The sequence below is a fragment of the Erythrolamprus reginae genome, chromosome 1, assembly GCF_031021105.1.
Source record: "Erythrolamprus reginae isolate rEryReg1 chromosome 1, rEryReg1.hap1, whole genome shotgun sequence".
NCBI lineage: Eukaryota > Metazoa > Chordata > Lepidosauria > Squamata > Dipsadidae > Erythrolamprus > Erythrolamprus reginae.
The window spans coordinates 82,107,120-82,127,053 of NC_091950.1; the positions used below are offsets into that span (position 1 = coordinate 82,107,120).

Below are 19,934 nucleotides of genomic sequence, written 5' to 3' on the forward strand. Positions count from 1 at the left end.
GTAACATATTTTAAGAGTGTCTGCCTTTTCTCAGACCAATGTATTTTATTGTTGCTTTCTGATATTTGCACATATATCAAATAAAGGCAAAATAAATAAATAAAAGATATAACATGACGTTAAATAATTTATGGGAAAATTAAACTGGAAGAGAAACTGGAGTGAGGAATCTGATTACTGAGAGAAAAAACCAAAGCATCAGAACATTTAGAAAAAACAAGCAATAACACCAGAAAAAGGATTGATATCATTTATTACCAGTCAGAAACAGCATGCTTTGTATGCAGGTATGGTTGCACAGGTAAGAAGTGTCCTGAGATGATCTTCTAAAGTGACAAGGAAAGCAACCCATTTTTTACATGTGTAATTATTTCTTTGAATAAATTGATCTTTATTAGAATTTATGTAGGGAGAAGACTTGAATGGGAACCATTGGATCTTGATAGAAATTCCATACAGAACATAGGAGAAAAACTGATGTTTTAGTTTAAAGCATCTTTTTGCTTTGTTTACAATAATCCACTATTGCATGTTTAACTTGAGCCTAATGTTTTGCATGAACTGAATTAATTGTAATTTATTAAATAAGTCATGGTAAAACAATAAGTGTCTTAGTATAATTTCTGACACAGGTCCTTCTCAATGGTGCACAGGTTCAGATCAACCAAACTATGATATGGTTTTAATTATAATTTAAACAAAATGTATCGTAACGTAGTTCACATGCTATATTACATGGTTTATATATTATAAAATATAATTTTTTTAACCAAATAATTCTTGGGAATATATGCTTCCAATTAAACCCTAAATAGGATCTTCAATTGCTTTAATCATTTTTGGTTTTGCCCATCTCACAACTGTGTGTTAATAGTACCGCCACACCATGTCAACTTTTATGCTAAAAAGCAGTTATTTGTACAGTATAAACCTATTTTTTATACTCTATTTCATGATTTTTTTTCAGTTTCTCTCCTATACTACTTCAGAATAAGGGTGTGAATAAAACAGGAAACACGTTTTGGTTTGAACCCAGAACTAACCATTTTGTTTTCAAATTCTACCAGACTGCCTTGGATTTGCTGGAGTTCAGTAGAAACCAAATGGTGAGGGATCCTATACTTTTAAATAAGAGTCGGGAAAAATGTATCACCTTCTTTTTCCATTCACCGTGCCCCAGAATAGGATATGATATCAGCCCGTTGGCCTCGATTTTCGAGGATCCTCCCTTTCTTCCTTCACCACAAAAGCATTGGCCTACTTACCTGTTTCCTACTGCAATGCATTTAGCAGCAAAGAAAGGATTCCCAAAGTGACAAATCCCACCAGTTTGTCCACCTCAGATCTTCCCTCCAATTTTTCCTCTCTTCAGGCCCTTGGCTTTTTTATGCCATTACATGCCAAACTACTTCGGTTCAGAACAACTGTGTTTCAGTCCATAACCTCTCTTTCAGTTTGAGGCTGATAATCCCAAACCAACTTCTTCTTATATGAATTGTTAGAATACCTACCACCTCTCTACTTAAACTGAGATAACTGTTTGGCCAACTCGTAAACAGTCCTTGAAATAGATAAAGATACGATAGAATTGTGGTTCAGTAGATTTATTGAACACCTGCACCTAAGAGTTATTGAAAAATGATTGTGCATCATTTTGAAAAAATAATTGCATGGGATCTCTCCACAGGGCTTTCACATTGAAGATGAAAGAAATAGATACCAAATTTGCAGGCAACATCAAATTAATATTAGAACTTCAATGTTTTTGTTATTATAAAACTGTTTGGAAAACTTTTCAGCTCTGAGAGAGTACAAGTATTTGATTATGTGAAATCTCAATTTAACAAGCTACAAACTCTGCATGCAAGAGACACACTTTCCATCTAGTCATTCCCCCTGAAATAATAAACAAGCATACCATATATGTAAAACAATTTGTAAGAGACAGTTATATATTAATTTTGTACATAAGCTGCCATGATGTAATTTTGCATTTAACAAATTTGGAATATGATTTTATTCCATTTTTTCTCTAATATGAGAAAATTGGATTCAAGACTAAGCTGGGTTTCCATCTGCCTTTGTTTCTGCATTGTCCCCTTGACATAACATTCAGTCATTTCTATTCTTAGAAAAATAATACCTCCCATGTGTTTTTTTTTCCTGTGGCTGAAAAACAATTAAGCTTAGAGATACTGGAATCGAAATTGAGATAAAAGGACAATGACTATTATTTTGCTGATGTCTACTTAGCTCTATGAACAAAGGTGTTTCTGCGGCAAACTAGTAGCTTTTGGCTTTGAATAAATATGTCTACTTATCATGTATTGCACTTACAAAAAATCCAGAATAAATTATTTCTCTTAGATAAAAAGTAGGCATCACGGTTTTTCCTGAAACTTTCTCTAATCTTGACTATTAAAATCTTATAATATATATAAGTTTCTAGCTTATTTTATAGAAAAGAAGGAGGGAGTTAAAACCTACTGTATTTTTTGGAGTATAAGACGCACCTTTTCCCCCCTAAAAGAGGTAGAAATGTCGGTGTGTCTTATACACCAAATGCAGCCATTTCTGCTGTCCTGAAGCCCGTCCCCCCTCACCTCCAGAGAGCTGCTGGGTGCTAGTCAACTTCAAAATGCCTCCATTTTTGTGAAAAAACGCCCCCAAAATGGCCCGTTTTTCAAAAAAATGGGGGCATTTTTGCCGCCCCGCCAGCACCCAGGAGCTCCATACAGGCTTTCCACCCTTTGCCCACCCAATTTTTGTGAAAAAATGGGCAAATAGCCCATTTTTTTTGCAAAAATTGGGCGGTTTTTGCCTTCTAATTATCCCATGTAGCATGACTGGAAGAGGAATTCTGGGAGTTGAAACCCACTAGTCTTAAAGCTGTCAAGTTTGCAGGTCCCTGGGTTAGGGGTCCAGGGTCTTCAAACTTGGCAAGTTTGAAACTTGTTGACTTCAACTCCCATTCCTGAGCTAGCATGAGTAGAGGAGGAATTCTGGGAATTGAAGTCCACAAGTCTTAAAACTGTCAAGTTTGTAAAAAGTGTTCATTCTTCAGATGTTAGTAATATGAAAACCGATTTCATTAGCTTTGTATTACAAGTTTGCAGTGACAAACTATGTGTAGTAATTGGCTCTCTTTACTTACACCAGCTGTATTCTTTTATAATCTTACAGCACAAGGTACTCAGGGAATTCTTTTTAAAAGTAAGATTAATGAAGGGACATGTCTTTATTACTGGGAGTTTTCCTAAACAAGGCATAAATAATGAGAAATGTCAAAGCATTCCATAGGGGAAAAAAAATTAAGAAATTTGAGAATGAATCAAATAGGAAGTTAAACTAAGATTCTGGAAGAAAACATCTGCAACTGATGAAAAAGCTCCAGAAAAAGTGTAGCAATTCATTGTGTTGAATATTAAGAAATGCACAATTATACCACTGCCATTAGTAAATAATGTTTTCTATTTCTTAAAATCAAATTATTTACAGTGATGTATTGTTTAAGAATCATTAATATATTGCACATAATTTAAATTCTTTAATGTCATTCTCTACAAAGGAGTTAAATTATCATCAGTACTGACCTTACATATTTTAGACAGAAGTGATGTTCCCGGGTATTTCAAGAACAAGATACTTAAATAGATTTAAAAGCTACAGTTGTATCCTCTCAAAATTCAAACTGAATTAAGGTTACAGTAGTGGCTTTCTGTTCTTTCACAGAACATCCAAGATGATAACACATCACAGAGCTGTGCAAATTGTGGTTCCAGGAAAAGAAACAACTACCTCCTTTTTCCTGCACCACTTTTTCCTACTTTACTGCTACTGCCGGTAGACTTGCTGGAAGATTTGGAGGAGAAAAGTCTTGTCATGAACTCTGACACATCAGGCAGCTCATGATTAGAATTCAACATATTCATAGATTGTTCCATTTCCTAAATACATACAAACAGAAGAAAGTAAAAGAGAAAACCATTTCTAAATTATATATTAGAGAATACACACAGTGACTTTTTACAGTTTGCATTTGCTCTGTACTCCCCCCACTACAGACTCCTCTATTCAGCCAGTGTGAAGAACTTAAAAGAAAATTGTTACATATATAGGAAAGAAACTACTAAAAGCAAAAAAGCTTAAAAACATGTCTAAAGTAGTCTTACAGGACAATATTGATTCTTACACATTTTGAAAAACTGAAAAATCTCAGTTCCAAGTATTATCTTTTTCTTATAGCTTTTCTTCAAATAAATGAGCAGAGAGATATCATCCAAGCATAATATTTTGCTATTGGGACATTTCAAGATCTAGACTAGAGTATAATAAGAATAACTTGAAAATAACTTGATACCTGTAAAGAACTACTGAAGACAGATAATTCAGAGGAAATAAAAATTAATACCAACTGAACCCCAGAAGCAGCAGCCAAAGGCACACAGTAAGCACCACTAAATATAGAAGATTTAGTAAACACCTTTTTAAGTCTCCATTTTGTTCTAGCCCTCCGCTATTCGTCATAATGCATGGTGAAAGGACAATGAATTAAAATAATGTAAGAGATATCATACTACAACTTCCTATTATTGTGAATTTATCAAAAGTATGGGAATTCTTGCTCAAATCATAATGACAAAGAAAAGGAGAGGACAGCATAAGTTGGCAGAAAGTTTTAGAGACTTATATTAAGCACAGAAACATAATTTCTTTTAACCAATATGACTTAAAAAAATTAATAGAAATCTGTATTAAACAATTTGCTACAGTAAATACAAAAGAGCTCTTGATCTAATATCACAGCAGTTCAAGAAATCAAATCATAGTAGTGAATACCACATATACTCAGCTAGCTATAGATCTGTCCAGAACTTTGCTTTAAAAAACAATGTTTACTAGAGCTCCCATATTCAAAGAGTATGCTAATTCCTAACAGCAGCAGAAAAAAGTTTAGGCAACAAATGCCTTTGCTGATGAGAAAGGTGTAAAAGCTAACATCCTCCAAATTAGCTTTGATGAAATATGGGATAAACCCACATGGAAAATAAATCTGTTTTTGAAGATTTCCCATTGAATCATATAATGAGAGTATATTAATTCTCTCATGGGGATGTTTTCTTGATTCGATTTTGAGATTGAGAATACCCCACAGTATTTTGTGTAGATGGGGAACAATTAAGATTATGCAGCATTCTCAAACACAATAGCTTTATGATATTTGCTTTTCCATGTGGGGATTTAACTAAAAGACAAGTTAGGCAGGTATCTGGGGAAAGGGTATTTTTGTTTCAGGTAAGGTTCATAGAAGGTTGGTGAGCAGCCCTCAAATCATTTTATGAGAAAGGCAGCCATATAGGTCCTATAATTAAATATCATTTCATCACATGATACTGACTCCATTCTCTTTAAGATCATCCTATATTTCATAAGCTTTTGGGGAAATGCAAATAAAAAATTGAAAAAAGTAATATCTTTTTATGTCTTAAACCCTACTTTCCAAAAACAATTTCCTTTTTTTGAATTGTTTAAGTTTTTAGCTAAGCACTATATTTTAATTATAGAAATAAACCAAAAGTTCACTATTATATATGACACTTTCCTGACTATGTATATCATATATCTATATCTTGAATCAATATTTGCAGTTTTCACTTTTGCAAAGCTTACTCACCCGCCTCATGTCAGGATCACTTGTATTGACAACTTTGGGTAATAATACAAAGATTAATAATGGAAGGATCATCATCATAACCTTAAACAGAAAAAAAAAGTCAAAGGTCATCAAATTTGTTAATCACTTAAAAATGCTTCACTTATCAGAAATTTTGGACTTTGTGTTTGTAAGTCAAGGAATCACCTGTAGTGAACCTTTCACAACAAATTATGGTAATCAGAAATATTCAAGACACAGCTTCATACAATTCCTTAAGACTGAAAAAAGGAAACTACCAACCTAATCATATTTATCAAATGTATCCTAAGTAACTACTGAGATTACAAATCTCTTGGGATTATAAAGATGTGAGATGAACTAAAACACATTTGTTCTTTATTATATTGGAAGGAAGGGTCAATACCAAATAGCAGATATTGTAATAGCAGATTTTTCTTTAAAAAATTAAAATGAATTTTACTGGTAGCAGCAGTATAAAGTATTAAAAGCTGTTTGATAGTGAAATTGCATTTTTCAGAACTGTGTGAACAGTCATTGAAGGAATGTAAGAAAAAATTGAATGGCCATTATCAAATAACCTGTAATTGAATTTAGTATTAGCACCGGATTATATAATTTTCAAGATTCTTTCAATTCTATGATTAACAAATTGATTTTCTTTACCATTTTCTTTACAATTCTGTAATCACTTCTAATATGTAAAGAACAAGTAGAGCCACTCTTCCAAAAAGATATTCAGATGTTTTGAGTTTATACCTATGAAAATCAGAATAGTGAGAATAGCCTGGTAAAGTTGTTGATGTTTACACTATTCCATACATACCATAGGGTTCATTAAAAAGTCTGTCCATCCCCAAGACTCTCTCTTTATAAAATATGAAGGAGGCCCAGAAGATTTCATTTGAAGAGGATATGGCAATCGAACGACTTCTGATGTTTTGATATAATTCACGTATCTTGCCCTAAATTTAAAAAATTAAAAGCGTGTTCTATAGATTTTTTAATTTTAGCAATACCTCTGCACAATATTCATGGAAAAGTCTACAATTAGATTAAATGCTGCTTATTTCCAGGTAAATGTTCTTAGGACAGCTATCTAAATTATTTTTATTTCAGTAGGTATCTGCACGCCATCTAGTTGCTATCAACTCATCCAGAAATTCACTATATAGATAGCTTTTGAATTGGGACCAGAATTTCTATCACTAGATTGAAAGTCATAAAGCACAATGTCACACCACTGCATCGCTTAATGATGGCAATCCCAGTCCCGTCTTAGTTGCTGTTGTTTACCAATTCTTATCAGTTGTTACCCCAAAACCCACCCTCATCCCACTTTCAGCTTGGTCCCCAGCAGCCCTGAGATTTGGTAAAATGTAGGACTGACTCCTCTTCAACTCTCCCCACTCCAATATCCTTATCTCTACCCTTTGTAATAGCCATCTTGTATTCTGCCACCACACTTGTGATAAAGCAAGGTTGTGGGTAGTAAGTGGGTAGGTTGTCATCCAAAGGCTGTCATAAATGCAGCTGGGCCCAAATTATGTTTATGTGACCATGGGGAGATTGCAACAGCTGAAATCCCTGTGTTCAGCAGCATTGTAATTTGGAATTGTCGCTGAATAAATGGACATGGATTTAATGAACATACCTACATGGATTTATATTTTCTAAACTCTGGAGCTTCTCCTAAATTTATTGATGCAAGAAAAGTTTGAGAATTCAATTCTACCTATGGAGATATTGTACCATACCTCACTCATATTATAACAAATTCCTATGCAATATTAAAACTAGTTTTCAGAAACCCACGTATTAAAGCTAGGTTTTATTTCTGTTTAAATATATACTGATAACATTTATACACGCAAGAGGTAATTACCATATGTCTATCAACATATTCTTAGCAATAAAATTATGGCTGTATTAACATAATGCAGTAAATCACCATTTTAAAAAATCTTTATTTATTAAACAAGTCAACGACCTGGTCTACACATTCAATCACATTCAATCAAATCAAGTTTCATAAGCCAAGTGACTTGATTTATATATTGTGATAAGCCAGAGAAATTAATTTACCGCTTACTTTATTAACTGAAACAAGCATATATTACATATTACACTGTTCATTAACAAATATTTCATCCCAATAAAAATGAACACAAAATGGCCCATTTGGATTTTTGACTCACTAGATATTTATTTCTTGAAAGTCTTTCCAAATTTAATATGGTACATGCAGATATTAAAGTTAAGCTTTTCAACTCATATTTAATATATTGATATAAAATTTAAACAGCTCACCTCATTTTTCCTCTTGAAGTAATATCTACTCGTACTGGTTCGAATTTGTAAGCTGGAGATATAACTTCAACAACATATGATCCAGAAGGAATATCGTGAACCACAAAGCTTCCATCCGTCCTGATAAAATAGAAAAGAGCCAAACATATAACTCTATCACATACCACAAGAAAAGTTTTGTTAATCAGACAAACTAGCCATAGTTTAGATTTACATTTCAGAACATTATTTATTATTTATTGTATTTATATGCCACCCAATTCCCAAGGATTCTGGGTGGCTAACAGACAAAAAACTTTAAAAACATCTTAAAATGAGCATTATACCATCGTGAACATTATAAACATCACAACATTAAGTGTTAAAAACAATTTAAAACCCCTTCATATCATTTTATAGTCGGAACTCGCCAATTGCAACTGCGACATCAGCAGCCCTAGGCCTGCCAGAAAAGTCAGGTCTTTACTGCTTTCTGGAAGAGTGACGTGGTGGGGGCTGTTAGGACTGAAATTAGGACTTCAGCAAAGCCTTTGATACGGTTCCACATAAAGAGCTGATAGATAAATTAGTGAATATTGGACTTAATCCCTGGATAGTTCAGTGGATTTGCAGCTGGCTGAAGCATAGACATCGGAGAGTTGTTGTTAATGACGAGTATTCTGAGCAGAGACAGGTTACAAGCGGTGTGCCACAAGGGTCTGTTCTGTGTCCTATTCTTTTTAACATGTTTATGAGTGACATAGGGGAAGGTTTGGTAGAGAAGGTTTGCCTATTTGCCGATGACTCTAAAGTGTTCAATAGGGTTGATATTCCTGGAGGTGTCTGCAATATGGTAAATGATTTAGCATTACTAGATAAATGGTCAAAGCAATGGAAACTGCAGTTTAATGTTTCCAAATGTAAAATAATGCACTTGGGGAAAAGGAATTCTCAATCTGAGTATTGTATTGGCAGTTCTGTGTTAGCAAAAACTTCAGAAGAGAAGGATTTAGGGGTAGTGATTTCTGACAGTCTCAAAATGGGTGAGCAGTGTGGTCAGGCGGTAGGAAAGGCAAGTAGGATGCTTGGCTGCATAGCTAGAGGTATAACAAGCAGGAAGAGGGAGATTGTGATCCCACTATATAGAGCACTGGTGAGATCACATTTGGAATACAGTGATCCCCCGTTTATTGCGTCCCCAACCATTGCGAACAGGGTACTTCGCTATTTTTCAACCCGGAAGTCAAAAATACCATCTACGCATGCGTGCCGGGCAAGGAACGGCTTGTCTCGGCGCTTTCGAGCTGTCAGCTCGAAAGCGCCGAGACAAGCCGTTCCTTGCCGCTTGGTATCGCCGGTTTTGAGCTGAGTCCGGAAGCGAATTCGCTTCCGGACTCAGCTCAAAAGCGCCGATAGCAAGCGGCAAGGAACGGCTTGTCTCGGCGCTTTCGAGCTGAGTCCGGTCAGCTCGAAAGCGCCGAGACAAGCCGTTCCTTGCCGCTTGGTATCGGCGCTTTTGAGCTGAGTCCGGAAGCGAATTCGCTTCCGGACTCAGCTCAAAAGCGCCGAGAGCCAGCGCCCCCCGGACCCCCAACCCGGGTTTGGGGGGCTGCTAGGAAGCCCTCCATGCCGGCGGCAAACAGCCGCCCCGCCCCCAATCTTCGGCTCCTCGCTAGCGCTGTGGGAGTAAAAACACCGTCTGCACATGCGCAGACGGTGTTTTTACTTCCGCATCGCTACTTCGCGAAAACCCGCTCGTTGCGGGGGCTCCTGGAACGGAACCCTCGCAACGAGCAGGGGATCACTGTACTGTGTTCATTTCTGGAGACCTCACCTACAAAAAGATATTGACAAAATTTAACGGTTCCAAAGACAGGCTACAAGAATGGTGGAAGGTCTTAAGCATAAAACGTATCAGGAAAGACTTAATGAACTCAATCTGTATAGTCTGGAGGACAGAAGGAAAAAGGGGACATGATCGAAACATTTAAATATGTTAAAGGGTTAAATAAGGTTCAGGAGGGAAGTGTTTTTAAAAGGAAAGTGAACACAAGAACAAGGGACACAATCTGAAGTTAGTTGGGGGAAAGATCAAAAGCAATATGAGAAAATTTTATTTTACTGAAAGAGTAGTAGATCCTTGGAACAAACTTCCAGCAGACGTGATTGGTAAATCCACAGTAACTGAATTTAACCCTGCTGTTCTGTTCGGGTCGTATGTGACCCGAAGCCAAGTTTGAGTCCCTGTAAAAAATTTTCCCTGCATATCTGAAACTTGAAATTTCATGACTTTTCATCATTTCAGGGGTTCTCTCTATGAGAATTTTTTTTGGGGGGTGGGGGGCTTAGTTTTTGCTGAGCAAAAAAAGTTCCTAATGTTATGTTCGGGTCACATACGACCCGGACCGAAAACACTTCATTTGAAGTGCTTATGTTTGGTCAATTTGAAAACTTTTTTCACTTGGAAAGTAGTCTGAACATTTCTGCACACAATGATATGAAAATTGAAATGAAAAAATTAATCCTTATTGGTTTATTTTGCACATAAATGTGCCGCCCCCCCCCGTTTTTGTGATTTTTTTTCAATTTATGGATAGTTTTGCTTGCAAAATCCATTCTATTTTACTGGAGTTGGTGTGGGATTGGTAGCTTGAACATTTCTGAATATAAGAAAAATATAAAGGAACTGAAAAAAATGATTCTTACTGGTTTTTTAACATCAGAAATAAGGCCTCCCCCCCCCCTCGGCTGCTTGCAATCATTTTCACTTTTTATTTTTTTATGCTCCAAATCCGAAATATTCTTTAAAATCTTAGGCATTCATTTACTCAATTTAACAATGCTGGTCATCAAAAAATATTTTTGGGGTGGTGGCTAATTGTTTTCTGGGCAAAAAAAAATCATAACTTAAAATCTGTTTCTGTTCGTATATGACAGGACCAAAAATATTTTTTTTAGGTACTTGAATTTAATCTTTTTGAAAACTTTTTCAACTGGAAAACTAGTTTGAACATTTATGAACATAATGATATGAAAATTGAACTGGAAAAATTGAGACTTATATTTTTATTTTGATCAAAAAGCCCCTCCCCCCATCCTTTCTGAATTTCGTGTCAATTTATATTTTTTAAGGCTACAAATCCCTAAGGAATTTTCCCCCAAAAGGTTTGATATACTAAATTGAACATTTCTGAACATGAGAAAAATATAAATGAACTGAAAAAAATGGTTCTTATTGGTTTATTTTTGCCACAAAAGGGCCACCCCCCCCGGCCTTGCTGTGTGCCATTATTGTCACTGTTTATACATATTTGTCTATAAATATTTGGAATATCCTTTTGAAAATCAACCACATTGTAGCCAGATAACTAATTTTATGAAAGAAATCCATTTTACTAAAAAAAAGTATGTAAGTTTGAAATTAACAGCATAATTTTTATATAAATTGAAATAAATTTATATGCAAAATAAACCAATATGCATCAATTTTTCCAGTTCAATTTTCATATCATTATGTTCAGAAATGTTCAAGCTACAAATCCCACACCAACTTTAGCAAAATAGAATGCATTTTGCTAGCAAAACTATCCATAAAGTAAAGACTATTTCACAAAAACGGGGGGAGGCACATTTATGTGCAAAATAAACCAATAAGGATTAATTTTTTCAGTTCAATTTTCATATCATTGTGTGCAGTAATGTTCAAGCTACCAATCCCACACCAACTTTAGTAAAATAGAATGCATTTTGCAAGCAAAACTATCCATAAATTGAAAAAAAATCACAAAAACGGGGGGGGCGGCACATTTATGTGCAAAATAAACCAATAAGGATTAATTTTTTCATTTCAATTTTCATATCATTGTGTGCAGAAATGTTCAGACTACTTTCCAAGTGAAAAAAGTTTTCAAATTGACCAAACATAAGCACTTCAAATGAAGTGTTTTCTGTCCGGGTCGTATGTGACCCGAACATATCACTAGGAACTTTTTTCGAACAGCATACAAGGGTTAAACATGCCTGGGATAAACATATCCATCCTAAGATAAAACACAAATGTACTATCCTTTTCTTGTATGGAAGGTATTTTAGTCCCCAAACCATTTTAATTGGCAATTTCTGCATTTTCCCCCCGCTCTGTTACTTTTCTAATATGATGACCAGAACTATACATAGTATTGTAGATACAGAAGCACCACTTCTTGTACAAGGACATTGCAATATTGACAGATATTATACATTTCAGCTAACATCTTCACTGAACTAACCACTACAATTCTAAACCCTTTTCCCTGGATAGACACCAGGCTTTACCAGAGCACATGTAAACTTAGGCGGTTTTGCTCTGATGTACATGTAACTTAATCTTGGTCAACCAAACATAGGAATATAGTCATTTCTCAACATCACAGGCAACCTGATTCTGTGTGTATGCATTTCTAATTTGCAGGAATTCATTAGTATAATATGAAAAGTTGCATTAGTGTTTCAATGCACACTATTTCAACACAGAGGATAAGTTATCTTACGAACTCTGATCAGAGACATTGTGTACCTGCTTAAAATGCACCCCTTAAAAGCAACTGCCCTTCTGGAAGGAGCATAGGAAGAAAGCAAGAACAGCAATTTCCCCATCAATATAGTGTTTAAGGATACCACATAATGTAAGTAATTCAATTTTTGACACTTATCATTTCTAGATCCAATTCTGATTTACCATTAAGGAAAAAAAACAATAATGGTTGGAGGCATGAAATTGTATGTTCAAGTTTTAATAAAGATGTATTCTAAACATGTTGGTAATTAACATTTTTAAGCAACTAAATATGTGTGTGTGGAAACTTATATCTGCAGATCAGAAACACAAGGACATCTGAAACTGAGCAGTTTATTCTTCCTCAGAGCAGAACACTAACTGTAAAGAGTGAGAGGTATTGCTTTGCCAGGACCAATACATTTAGAAAATGCTGCTTGTGATCTTTCCAAGCAACAACCCAATCCCAGCCCATTGTGACACCCATTGTGACAAAATAAATATGCTTTAAAAATCTGTCCTGGCCAATCTGCTTTGACCTAATCCAGATCAGTTTTCCCCTCAGCCTACTCTCTGACATCAAGATTTTAAGACAGAATAAAATAGTAATAATGAGGAGGAATCATCTCCAGTTATTTTTGCCTTTGTCTAGCGAGTCAAGAAGCTTTAAATAGCAATATAATTTATATCACACATTTCCTTTACAAACTCCTATTCTGACTTTTGTCCACAGCTGAGGATTAGAACTGGTTGGGAAGAGTGACCGGGCCAAAGGCATCCCCTAAACTTCTCAAGACTAAAGGTTCCATTTGAACTCTGGGGCCGTTGATCAAATGAGATATCATCTAGATGCAGCCATAACAGATATACAGGATTTTAATAAGGGTTTTACATTATCTTTTAAAATTGTTCCTTTAAGATGTTGTCTTTGTTGTAAGCCCCTCAGAGTCCTTAGGGAGTCGGGCGGCATATAAATTAAACTAATAAATAAATTAAACTAATAATAAACCCGTATCTTCGCAGGGCCAATGCAGAATCCAAACTCTCAAGACAAAAACCTCCCTTGACACAAGCTTGACTCCAGGGGACACAACTATAATTGTTTACTTGACAACACCAGAAGAGCATCTCGCCAGTGTCTTCAATTTCTTTAATTAGCATTGTGGGGATTTCTGGTAGTTTTCCCCCCCCTCTCAGGTATTAAGTGCAAAACTTTCTTAGTATTTTTCTTTTCTGGTTTTTTTTTTGGGGGGGGAGGGGGAAGCAAGACAGCTTAGGCAACAGCGATGTTAACCCTGAAGGAAGACTGTTGGACTGGTAAAGAGACCCGTCTTCGCTTTAGGTCATTCCGTTTCTGAAAATATTATTAATAAATATATTTTTAAATATATTATTTTAAATATATATAATATATATAATATAATATATGTATGTATGTATGTATGTATGTATGTATGTATGTATGTATGTATGTATATATGATACATATAGAACATAATTTGTTGGCTATGAATAAATTAACTGCCTTGAAATGACCCTGGGTTGGGCCTAGAGGCAAAAAGGAGCTGTGACCTTCCTTCAATATACCAGGGTGATCCAACAGAAAAAACATATAGCCCCTCCCTGGTACAAAGCTGAAGGGATCAGATCTGGTGGCTTAGAGGTTAATTCTCCGATCAAATCCCAGTAAGGGTATGTAGCTGATGAGGCCAGAACAAGGCCAAAATAGTGCTGTCCTAGTCTCTCTTACTTTTAAAAATTCAGGTATAGACACACACACACACACAGCTCAAAAAATAAAGGGAACACTTAAACAACAGAATATAACTCCAAGTAAATCAAACTTCTGTGAAATCAAACTGTCCACTTAGGAAGCAACACTGATTGACAATCAATTTCACATACTGCTGTGCAAATGGCATAGTTGTGCAAATGAAATATTCAATGAGAATATTTCATTCATTCAGATTTAGGATGTGTTATTTGAATGTTCCGGGGTTGTTGTTTTTTGAGCTGTGTGTGCGTGTATATATAATACACACACACACACATAAGGGCATTTAAATATATATTATATATATTTAAATGCCCTTTTCATGGTTGCCCAATTTAGCCTTGCTAAAGGCTTAACTACAAACCACGGCCAACCTCGGGGGGGGGGGGGGGTGTTCCAGAAGAGACGCGACGATCCAAAGCGAATTAGAAATCAGTTCTCAACCTGGTCCGCAACGCAGGGGGGGAGCCTCATCATCCTTCCCCTCCGCCCAAAGCACCCCATAGGGGGTCCGCAGAGCGGGGCTGGGCGGATGTCGACGGTCACCCGCCACCGCGGTTGCTACTCACTTCAGGAAGCCGACGTGCACTTCCCCGTCCACCAGCACTCGGGCGCCCGCAATCCAGTCTTGGGGCTTTACTCCCGGCACCACCGCACGACCCTCGATCTTAAACCGCTCGCCGGCGCCCAGAACATCGCCGCCGCCGGGCGTTTCCGAAGCCCACGAACGTGAAGGGAACTGACACGTCGCCGCCAGCAAGAAGATCGTTCCGAGCAGACCAAAAGATCCGGCCGCCATGATAGCTCTTGCGCGAAATACCGGGATAACGAACAAGCGGAAGGAAGCCTCCCCCCACCCCCGCGCTTTTTTCCCCTTACCGGCGCATGCGCCAAGCGCCCGGAATGCGCCTTTTGACGCGCCGCCGTGTGCGTGTTGTCACGTGACAAATAAGGGAACTGCCCAGTTCTTACCCTCATCTACGAACTTCCGGTTCCTTCCAGGATTTTTTTCATGAGGGGGGGCGTGGAATTTAGCCTTGGGTTAATAGTAAATTGTTGCCACACGGGGCTATATTATAACAATAAGGGGCGTGCATAAGCGCACCAGTGTGCCTGCCGTCCCTGTCCTATTGTCCTCTTTTATCGTTACTCTTAACTTACAGTATGTTTATACAAACTACCACTATCCTATACATGACATATAAATAAAATTAATAAACAATATTACTATGATTCCACAAAAGTAGACCCTACCCTACTCGAAGGATCAGGATAAAAATATTCGTGAGCGACCCGAGTGGAAATACTAATTAGATTCATTTTTCAGCAACTGACACTAAGAAGGGGTGGGGTGTTTTTTGGAAGCTTGAAACATCTCCAGTCCCTCCTAACAATATTAATAGAAATGTATTAATTTGTGAAGACTTAATACATGTGTACTTGTAATGAGTTATAGAGTATCAAAAGTTTTTCTTTGGAAATTAAATTCTCAAAATGTATGTGAACTGTTGATAAAGCAATAATGCTTCCTCTATATATCAACAATGTGTAGAGTACTGATAGACCGGAGACCATTGCAGAGGTAGTAGATATTTAAGAGATTCATTTGAAGATTCATATTTCTTAGGTTATTAACCAGGTACTACACAGACCAATTAAGTTATTGAATGGTCTGGTTCAATATATAAAAATGCTGCACTATAAAATTTTATTCTACTTTTACCAATAAAAGTAGTAGGATGCGGACACTCGACTTCTGATGAATAGTTTGGGTGTGGCTGACGATAACACAGCTACTCTTCAAAAAGACCTTGACTTTGTGTCTGGATGGTCAAACATCTGGCAACTCCAAATCTCAACCAAAAAATGTTCTATTTTACTCATTGGCAAAACGAATCTGAACACCAAATACAAGCTGAATAAACAAGACCTTGTAGACAACCCCCCCTCCGTGAAAGACCTTGGAGTACTCATATGAAATGACCTAAGTGCCAAAGCCCACTGCAACAACATTGCCAAAAAGGCTTCAAGAGTTGTTAACTATGTAGTTTCTGCTCTGGTAATCTCACATTACTAACTATAGCATACAAAACTTTCACCAGACCAACCCTTGAATACAGCTCATCTGTCTGGAACCCACACCACATTTCAGACATAAACACTCTAGAAAATGTCCAGAGATACTTTACTAGAAGAGCCCTCCACTCCTTTACTTGCAACATACCCTATGCAACTAGATTTACAATCCCAGGTTTAGAAAATTTAGAATTACATCGCCTTAAACATGACCCAAGCATAGCCCATAAAATCATCTGCTAACAGACAGGAAGCAGCAGAAGCTAGGAAAAATCACATCAGATACATGTACAATTAGCACAGCCCCCCCCCCAAGTCTGTTTACTCTCACCACTTCTCTCTACACACCAATGACTGCATCTCAAATGATCCATCTGTTAAACTACTGAAGTTTGCAGACAATACAACAGTGATCAGACTCATTTGAGACAATGGCGAATCCGCATAGAGATGGGAGGTTGAACAACTAACCTTGTGGTGTGACGAGCAATCTAGAACAGAACACACTCAACACTGTAGAAATGGTGGTAGACTTTAGGAGAAAACCTTCTATCATTCCACCTCTCACAATACCAGACAACACAGTATCAACAGTAGAGACCTTCAGATTTCTAGGTTCTATCATATCTCAAGACCTAAAATGGTCATCTAACATCAAAATCATAAAAAAGCACAACAAAGAATTTTCTTCCTGCACCAACTGAGAAAGCTCAGACTGTCCAAGGAGCTGCTGATACAGTTCTACAGAGGAATCATTGAGTCTGTCATCTGCACCTCTATAACTGTCTGGTTTGGTTCTGCAACCCAACAAGACCTACACAGACTTCAGAGGATAATCAGAACTGCAGAAAAAACAATTGCTGCCAACCTGCCTTCCATTGAGGACCTGTATACTGCACAAGTCAAAAAGAGGGCAGTGAAAATATTTACTGACCCCTCACATCCTGGACACCAATTGTTTCAACTCCTACCTTCAAAACGTCACTACAGGACACTGCACACCAAGACAACTAGACACAAGAACAGTTTCCCCCCGAATGCCATCGCTCTACTAAACAAATAATTCCCTCAACACTGTCAAACTTTTTACTAAGTCTGCACTTCTGTTTCTAATAGGTTTTTTCATCATTCCTATCATCCTTTTCCTCCCACTTAGGACTGTATGACTGTAACTTGTTGCTTGTATACTAAGATTAATATTGTTTCTTCATTGCTTATTTGACCCCTATGATAATCATCAAGTGTTGTACCTCATGATTCTTGACAAATGTATACGTGTACTTTCTTTTATGTACACTGAGAGCATATGTACCAAGACAAATTCCTTGTGTATCCAATCACACTTGGCCAATAAAGAATTCTATGCTATTTTTTCTATGCTATCTATGCTACAACGTCCTTCATGTCAACGATTACTTCAGCTTGAACCACAACAACACTCGAGCACACAACAGATACAAACTTAAACTGCTCTAAACTCGACTGCAGGAAATACGACTTTAATAACCAAGTAGTTGATACATGGAACTCACTACCAGACTCTGTAGTATCATCACCTAACCCCCAAAACTTTATCCTTAGACTATCCACTGTTGACCTCTCCCGATTCCTAAGAGGTCAGTAACGGGCGTGCATAAGTGCACCAGCATTCCGTACCCTGTCCTAATGTTTCTTTTTTACTAGTATCATGTATAATTATTGTATCTTTGTATACCACAAATACATACCTGACAAAACAAATTAAAACAAATAAAATAGAAGAAACTGAAATGGCTCTGCTCCTTCAGGGGGCACCAGTCAGTCAATTAGAGGGTAGGTAGCAGAGGGGGCCGAAGCTGTCGCTGAGGGGATCACTAGACTCAACTGTAAGCATTGGGCAGTTGTGAGAGGCACACAAGCGTAAGACTCCTGTTCTTAGCACCAAGCAGCTTCAAATAAAGGCTGTCGATAGGAGCGATGTCTGGATGACTGCAACAGCGTTGGAGCGTTTTAACTTTTGACAAGAGGACGTTCTCCTACAGCGCCTATTCACCCCCCCCAGGTCCCAGTAACAGTAATGGATCTCCTGTCAGAAGCCGCCAGCTAATTTAGAGGGGACAGAAACCCAACTGCTGCTGCGATAAGAGCTGACAATTATTAGAGCAGGGCAGGCCCTTTAATGGTCCTGCTGCAGAGGCAGTGCAGGTAGACCTGGAACTCTCCGCGATCCACTCGGCTCCCAGATGACAAATAGAACTGAAAGAACTCACGCTTGTAAGACAGGAAGAATTAGACCAAATGTAGGTGAGGTAGAAACTATCAATCCTAGGATGGAGAGAGACCATGTCCGTCCAGTCTGAGGACTGAGTTGTAACTGTGGATGCCTGGCAAGGCAGAGTCCTCAGAATTAAAATTAAGACTTGGTTGTCATCTGATTGGATGAGGTCAACCCATCTTGGATGATGATAGTTCCACCCTCTATGGAGAATGGTTTGTTTCTTGGATTTAAAAAGCCACCCTTTAAGCAAATATGAGGTTTTGAAGCAACTGGTTCTGAATACCAGGGTCGCCCAGAAAGGAATGCACATTTTTTTTCTTCAACAATTATTTATTGAACACAATGAAACTTACACACAAGAAAGGATGTTTCTTCTACACCCCCTATTTTCCCACGTAATCTCCGTCCTGCTCAATGGCCTTCCTTCAGTGAGGCACAAGGGCGTGTATGCCCTGTCGGTACCACTCCTTGTTCTGGTCACGAAGCTTTGGAACTCTGCCCAACTGTCATCTAATGGCTTCACCTTCTGTGCCCAGCGACTAACCGTACTTCTGTCAACTGCAGATTCTCCATAAACTGTATATACTGTAAACGTTTGTGAATGTTCCCAACAGTTTTTTTCTCCACAGTAAGAAATTCAATGACGGCATGCTGCTTGTAACGTACATCACTTACAGATGCCATTTCAAAACACTGCTGCAGCTATGCCATCTGTCTGAAGAAATGCAAAATTTATACCCGCACTCCTGACAATTCAAATAATGTATATCTAAAGTTTTGCATTTATACCATTATTGTAGGCTGAGAAAAAAATGTGGTGCATTACTTTCTGGGCAACCCTCGTACATTTCCTTACTGCTTACCATGAATCAAGATAGTTTAGAAAAAAATGTTGACACATAGGTTTTCAGATGGAGAAATTAAACGTATTAGTATATAATTAAGCTTAAATTAAGCTCCTTAAAACCCACCTCTGCCATCAGGCATGGGGGAACTGAGATATTCTTTTCCCCTAGGCCTTTACAATTTATGCATGGTATGTTTGTATGTATGTTTAGTTTTACAATAATGGTTTTTTAGTTGTTTTAGTATTGGATTTACATGCTGTTTTTTATTACTGTTGTTAGCCGCCCCGAGTCTATGGAGAGGGGCGGCATACAAATCCAATAAATAAATAAATAAATAAACAAACAAACGAACAAACAAATTTAAAAAATGTGAAGTTATGGTAGTAATTTAAATAACATTTGGTAAACTGATTTTTTTCTCATTGCATATAAATGTTTTATGACACATTATGTCATACAAACCCAAATATTTTTTTTAAAAA

The 19,934-nt window shown here is 37.2% G+C and overlaps 1 protein-coding gene across 1 annotated transcript; it reads right to left on the reverse strand.

The window, feature by feature from the left end:
- Positions 1-1,588: 1,588 nt before the first annotated feature.
- Positions 1,589-15,187, reverse strand: EMC7 (ER membrane protein complex subunit 7). Its single transcript, XM_070756593.1, has 5 exons — positions 14,841-15,187; positions 7,985-8,104; positions 6,501-6,639; positions 5,675-5,755; positions 1,589-3,947 (listed from the first exon to the last, which is right to left on the reverse strand). The coding sequence occupies exons 1-5, from the start codon at positions 15,068-15,070 to the stop codon at positions 3,795-3,797; spliced, it is 723 nt and encodes a 240-aa protein (XP_070612694.1). The 5' UTR covers positions 15,071-15,187; the 3' UTR covers positions 1,589-3,794.
- Positions 15,188-19,934: the final 4,747 nt, after the last annotated feature.